General features: G+C 35.3%; 1 protein-coding gene across 1 annotated transcript; it reads left to right on the top strand.

Annotated features, from left to right (window-relative positions):
• The first annotated feature begins 285 nt into the window (after positions 1 to 285).
• LOC136202697 (probable lactoylglutathione lyase, chloroplastic) lies at positions 286 to 6,629 on the top strand. The gene is made up of 9 exons (XM_065993472.1): positions 286 to 699; positions 1,303 to 1,507; positions 1,608 to 1,732; positions 1,938 to 2,002; positions 2,168 to 2,380; positions 2,534 to 2,581; positions 4,713 to 4,820; positions 4,987 to 5,127; positions 6,423 to 6,629. Exons 1-9 carry the CDS (start codon positions 564 to 566, stop codon positions 6,462 to 6,464), a joined length of 1,083 nt encoding a protein of 360 aa, XP_065849544.1. The 5' UTR covers positions 286 to 563; the 3' UTR covers positions 6,465 to 6,629.
• The last annotated feature ends 393 nt before the right edge of the window (positions 6,630 to 7,022 follow it).

The following is a 7,022-nucleotide window of genomic DNA, read 5'->3' as shown; positions in this document are numbered from 1 at the left end:
GTCCCATCTATCCGTCTCGATGATTGGAGATAATGAGATTTATAATTCGAGATAATGAGATTTAGAATTGTGTAAAGATGTTTCGTTAATAATGACCGAACATTAATTTCGATCGTTAGAGTAAAACTGTCCTGATCTGTAAAATGTTAAAAAAATATAATGAGATAATGTTAAAGGTAAAATTGATTTTTTAGCCCCAACATTTGGGTATTATTGCATTTTATGCCTTAATTCGCAGTAAAGATAAGAAAAGAGCAGAGAACAAAGGCTGGCAAATGGCAATTAGGCATTGGGTCCTGCAGTAGAGAGAGTGAAGACAGATGTAAGACTCGTGATCCTCGTCCTACCCTGCGGATCGTTCTTTTCGAATATCTTTTTACTCATCTTCACTCCACAGCTTCGAACAAAATTACAAAACAAACCGTCAAAAAGCATTAATTCCAATTCCATTCTTCTCACCCCCTTTCTTCTTTCTTCTTCCCGATAACCATAACAGACTCACCAGCTGACGTTCTTTTAGATTTTTGTTTTTTTTCTTCTTTTTTATCAGGTTTTAGTTGTAAATGGTGAGGATAATACCTATGGCATCTTCAATTCGACCGTCTCTTTTTTCCTTCAGACTCTGTAATACCACTTGTCGTTCTTCTGTTTCCGTCTTTCCGTTTAATTCTTCTCGGAGATTCGCTTATCTCGGCAGTGGTATGCTCTCGATTTCTGATGTAAATTTTAATTTTATTATTTCCTTTACATGTAATTTAGGCTATGGATGTGCTCTTTATTGTTTTCGTTTTTGGAATTTCTACCTACTGAGTATGGATTTTATTATGTATGTTGTTTTGTTCGTAATTAGAACTTGTACGGACCTTTTGTAGTGATTTTTTTAGCAAATTATCTGTGAAATGAAATGGTGCGCACACCGACTAGCTAATTGTTGTCGCATTGTGCTGTTTGGAATTGATTTGAATCTGTTTTATTTTTAGCTAATATGGATATGAGTTCTGGCGTCTCTTACCATCACTATGGATAAGCCACTTATTTTGTTTTGGAACTTCGATTTCTTTGTATTATAGGTGTTTGGATCCATAGAAAGAAAAGGTGTTTGGAGAATTTATTGGCCTTTTGGTTAGTCATCTGCATTATGCTTCCTTCTCTAACTTTCTTCATCTTGGACCCTTGGTGTTTTTTTCATTTCTTGTGTCTGATGCTTGCTAGTTAGGGTAGTAATTCATGTTATGTGATGGTTAATGCCATAAGTAATGGTTGAGATAGTTTCACAAGCTGTATATTTTTTACATCTTGCAGCTGCTCCCCAATCACAGTTCTTTGGTTTGAAAGCTTCTAAACCTTGGAGAAGAGAGAATAGCAACCTTGGGGTGGCTGCAGCTGGAAACATGGCACAAGCAAGCACAATTGCTTCACAAGAAAATGCTCTTGAGTGGGTCAAAACTGACAAGCGAAGACTCTTACACGTTGTTTATCGTGTTGGCGATTTGGACAGGACCATCAAGTATATAATATCAAACTCAATTGCACAGACTTTCTTATCTTCTGTATTTCCTTTGTCTCTCGATGGAAATTAACTTGGTTAAGCACAAATGGTACTGTAGATTCTATACCGAGTGTCTGGGAATGAAGCTTCTTAGGAAACGAGACATACCAGAGGAGAGATATACGAATGCCTTTCTGGGATATGGACCAGAAGATTCTCACTTTGTCATAGAACTCACATACAGTAAGCCATAAGAACTATAAAATAGTTTCAATCTCCAGTTTTTATTTTACAAAAAATATCAGGGAACCTCTTAAGGTAACTGACACATCAGAACCAGTAAAATATACTTTCTTTTTCATCAATCACATAATTTAGTCATCTCGGAAGATGCATTTTGTCTCTTGTATATTTTAATATTTATGGTTGAATTGTTTGACGCTGACAGATTATGGAGTTGACAAGTATGATATTGGTACTGCATTTGGACATTTTGGTATTGCAGTTGAGGATGTAAGCTTTTCCTCTACAAGTTTCATTGTCATATTGAAGTTTTCTAATGTGCTATATATTTCCTATCATTATTCTTAATTGTCTTTGTTCTTTGCTCATTTTCCTTAGACCATTTTGTGAACATAACCAAAATGAAATGGGATTCATTGGTTTTTCTTTGATTAGGTTGCCAAGACTGTGGAGCTCATAAAGGCTAAGGGTGGCAAAGTAACTAGAGAACCCGGTCCTGTGAAAGGTGGAAAAACAGTGATTGCATTCGTTGAAGATCCTGATGGTTATAAATTTGAACTTTTGGAAAGGGGCCCTACACCTGAGCCACTTTGTCAGGTCATGATCCGTGTTGGAGATCTTGAACGTTCTATAAATTTTTATGAGAAGGTGAGAGTAATTATGTATTGGAGCAGACACTATCGAAGCTATTAACGGCTGATGGTTATGAAGTTTTGTTCTTTGATTTTTATTATTATTATAATTATTGTTATATGATAAATCAGACTTAGTTTCCATCTTTGTTTGTAATTTGTAATCTAGGCTTTCGGCATGGAGCTCCTTCGCAAACGGGATAATCCAGAGTACAAGGTAATTTGTCTTCTTCTGCAAATAGCCAAATAAACATAGCATAGAGAATATATTATCATGTGGACAGTATATGTGAACTTAGCTTATTATAATTGATGTTTCTGTGGTGCATCTTCTTTTGTCAATTTATATTGGATACTTATTTTGCAAAAATTGAAGAAGAGAACTGCTTTTTGCCTAATGTATATCAAAAAATTGAGGTACAGAAGAAAACATCCATTATTTTTTAGTGTAAGAACACTCCCTAAGACTAAGAGACAATAAGCTCCATTCTATACCTTTTGAGGGCAGAATACATGCGGATGCACCATGGGCATCAATATTGTTTGTTTATTCTTTCTCTAGAGAACACTTGCACGCACTTTCCAAATGCCAAATACAGTTCATTCTTGGAAATGAATTTCTGATTGGTCACTTGTTTCTCATTGAAACTAGAAACAAAACATTGCACAAGATTATCAACTTCTTGATCTTTTTGATAGATATTCATTGAATTTTCCACCTGCTTGGTGATGAAGTAACGGTTCCTTGATTAACTTTTGTTGGTTCATGAGAATTTGATCTGTTCACTCTCCATTAAATTTATGTTCTAGTGAATCAACTATAACTTTGTGAATTTACATGTGAATTCTTAGTTAATGTCTAGGATTTCCTGACTTAGTGTTGAAGTATTGAATCTGTAATTGTTGGCCATAGATATTTGAGTTCTTTGTCATGCTCCTCTTTTCTTTCCTTCTCATTTTTTCTATTCATATACATAACCTTACATGAGTTGTAGGTTTATGCCGTGTATTATATATGTGAACATTGTAAACAAGGAAGAAACAAAATGTCATGATAATTGGAAAACGTTAGAGAAATAGGTTCCTTGTACAGTGGGTTCTTTGTGTGAGAGTATTTTCTTAAGTGAAAAAAAAAGTTTTCCTTCATTGACTTTGGGTGGCATTTTGGGCCTTATGAGTGAGAGTGACCTTCATTACTGAAGGATTAAAAGAAAATTTATGAGAGTATGTTGGCCGAGTTTCTAGTATCTTTATGTTGTCGTGCAACATCCCTGTTTCAGGCAAAGCTCCTTAATTGATTTCCTCGGTGAGAAATTCACATCTCTATTATATGCCAGCAGCCCATGAAAATTAATTAATTATTATTAGTTTGTCTTCCTACGTGTCCAAAGTTTATATGTCTGTCCAAATGTCATAAGTATTTTATTTGTAATAAAACTGTCTGTCCTCTTGTACTGTATTAGGCAGCAGTGACAGTTACAGTTACAGGACCTATGTACTATTTATGCTGGAAAACATAAAGAGAGACAAGCAAGTATTTTCAGCAATTATTTCCAAAAGTTTGAAGGGTTCTCTCTAAAGAGCCCCTGCATTTTAGTCACTACAGGTTCATAGGGAAGAAGAAAAGCAAACAAATCGAATAATATAATCTTTCCCATAGGCCATAACCAGATCCGAGGCCTATAACAATCTCACATGAGAGCAAGGTCCTCAAAAGGGAGAAACAAGAGAAAAAAGCGTTTTCTGGAAAGAGTTTCTCCAAGGCCCCTGTCTAGTATATTCAACTTCCGCTTACCAAATCAAATGTAAAAAGAGAGCTGAATGTAAGTTCGGGGGAAATTTAAGAGCTGTTTGGTTTCCACTGGATATCTTCCTGAAAGCTCACTATAAAGAACTCTGTTTTATATCAGAATGCTCTCTATCTTCTGTGAGCACGGATTATAGGTAGCTGCATTTGGAATTTTCCTTTTACTTCCACACCTTTTAACAAACTACTCACTGTAGTTGCATTTTAATTTTAATAGAATATGCATGCTTGTAGCTTGAGGGCGAGCCTTGGCGCAACGGTAAACGTTGTTGTCGTATGACTGAGAGGTCACGGGTTCGAGTCTTAGGAGCGGTCTCTTGCCAAAAAATTGGCAGGGGAAGGCTTGCCCCCAGTACACCCTTGTGGTGGGACTCCTTCCCGGACCCTCGCTTAAGCGGGGATGCGTAGTGCACCGGGCCGCCTTTTTTTTTATGCATGCTTGTAGCTTGCATTTCTGGATTTATTTTAGTCTTAAAAAATTGTACCATGTGATTCTTATCTCAAGCAGTGACTGATTTATTTTATTTTTTCTGATAATCAGTACACCATAGCAATGATGGGTTATGGACCTGAAGATAAAAATGCTGTGCTGGAGTTGACATACAACTACGGGGTCACTGAATATGATAAAGGAAATGCTTATGCTCAGGTGGAATCTTTCCCTTTCAGCAATATTTTTTTCCTCACTCAAACTTCAAACAGTTCTTTACTTTGTTTTTATCCACTCTCTCGTCCTTTGAAATTCCTCAACATGTTTGTGGTAACGGCAAAATGATAATTTTATCTCATTGGACTGACTTCTTTTATTCTACCAGATAGCAGTAGGCACAGATGATGTCTATAGAACTGCAGAAGCAATTAAACTGTTTGGTGGGAAGGTTACCCGGGAACCTGGGCCATTACCTGGCCTCAACACTAAGATTACTGCATGCATGGATCCTGATGGCTGGAAGGCGGTAGGCTTCAATTATGTTGCGTCTATATGTTTATTCAGAATCACTTTTCCTCATTAATACGGGTGATGCTAGAATGCTGCTTTAAATAGATTGCCTAATATGTGATGCAAAATGTGTTGATGTGGCTGTTAGAACTTAGACATAGTAGTCGTGGGTTCTGTCCATTCATTCAACTTTAGGTGCAATACCTCTTAGTTAACCAAAGATCCTTTTGGAGGGAGGGTGTACTAACAAATATGCCTGGTAGGACTTGCTTGATTTGGATTTTGCCAGATTAAAAGCCTAGAATCCTGCGACGGAAACTGCTTATGACACAGAAATTGACCAGTGTTTTCAATTGGCATCTCTTATTGTCATGTTAGTCTTTTGCATGTCATGTAGTAAAAAACCTCGGCAAAAACATCCGAAGGCTCTGATCATTTTGATTTTGGTAGATGAGTCCCTGATCTTTTGTTCGACATATTAGACCCCTGATCATTTTGTTACATTAAGCCTCTGGTTGCCAAATTAGTTCGCTGTAAGAGTTTTACTCATTTCATCCGCGTCTGAGATTATATTTTTATAGTTTTAAATAAGGTCTTTACAATTTCTTTATATATAAATCAAACATGAAAAAAACTTACTTTTGAACTGTTAACATAGTTTTATGATCAAAGATGACTTTTATGGTCATAAAGGGTTTAATTGACTGAAAATGTAATATCATTAATGTGTTGAAATAAAAAGTCAGAAGTTCAATCCACCAAAATCAGAATGATCAGGCGCATTAAGATTTTTTTTTTTAATTTTTTTTTTTTTGCAAAGATCTCCGGCTAGGTAGATTCATGGTGATTAAGGAAATTTCTTTCATGATGATTTTTTTGGAAGTCTTTCATGATGAATTTAAATACCTACTTAAGAGGCATAATTTGGTTTGCATATGTTGTTCTCTTTCTCCTTTTCAAGCTCACCATTTGAATGAAAAAATCACAACTTGGTTTCATATCATGTTGTCCAAGAGAAATTTTACAATACTTCCGATTCCGAAGCAATAGATCAAACCAATAAATTAATGTACACATTTATTTCTTAAGATCAATCATTTCCCATGAAATGGTATGAATCCTTCTTGTGATTGATCAAGTGTATTATTACTTGAGGAGTATTATAGAAATTGGAGTATTATAGAATTTCTCGTCATCCAAATGTAACTTTATGTTTGACTAGTTAGGTATTTCAGTTTGTTATGCAAAAAACAGATATCTCTTGTCTAGTTTCTTTAGCTGTACTTACAGCTTTGGTTTTGTATTTTGCAGGTTTTTGTAGACAATATTGATTTCCTTAAGGAATTGGAGTGAGCAGAGAAGATGAGCTGCAGTCTCTAGAATTAGAATGTTGAATCTTGGGCGAAAAGGATTGCGAAAACCTGTGACATAAATTGATTAAATCCCATTTTGTAGATAAAAAAAGTTATAGTCTATTTCACAGTGACAAAAGCAATAAACAACTCACTTGAAGCTTTCTTTTTTTTGCAATAGTGAAGGAGGTCAGATATTAAAGTACTAAAATAGGTTTATAATTTTTGGGAAGTATCAATTTAGGCAATACGTGCAAAATAACATCAATATAACTTTTAACCTTTAAAAAAGGGTACCTGTCTCGATAACGGAATGTGACACGTCGTTTATATCACTCCATTAAGTTTGGTCAATTGTACCTACGTGAAGAGAGAAATCAGAACATAACGGAGTAATATGAATAACGTGTCATGTTTCGTTATCAAGACCTAAATTGATACATTTTTTACACGTTAAGCCTATATTGGTACTATTTTGTATGTAGAGCCTAAATTGATATTTTTCCAAAAAATCATAAATTTATTTTGGTACTTTGTCCGTTTATCCCTTCTATTATCT

This window comes from Euphorbia lathyris, chromosome 8 (genome assembly GCF_963576675.1).
Source record: "Euphorbia lathyris chromosome 8, ddEupLath1.1, whole genome shotgun sequence".
In the NCBI taxonomy this organism is placed as follows: Eukaryota; Viridiplantae; Streptophyta; class Magnoliopsida; order Malpighiales; family Euphorbiaceae; genus Euphorbia; species Euphorbia lathyris.
This window is presented reverse-complemented; position numbering and strand designations above follow the sequence as displayed.

Excerpts from the sequence above, each read along its gene's own strand:
- LOC136202697 (XM_065993472.1), top strand. The coding sequence starts at position 564 with ATGGTGAGGATAATACCTATGGCATCTTCAATTCGACCGTCTCTTTTT. Across the intron at positions 2,003-2,167 it reads TTGGTATTGCAGTTGAGGAT|GTTGCCAAGACTGTGGAGCT; the intron begins GTAAGCTTTTCC and ends TTCTTTGATTAG. Across the intron at positions 4,821-4,986 it reads AAGGAAATGCTTATGCTCAG|ATAGCAGTAGGCACAGATGA; the intron begins GTGGAATCTTTC and ends TTATTCTACCAG.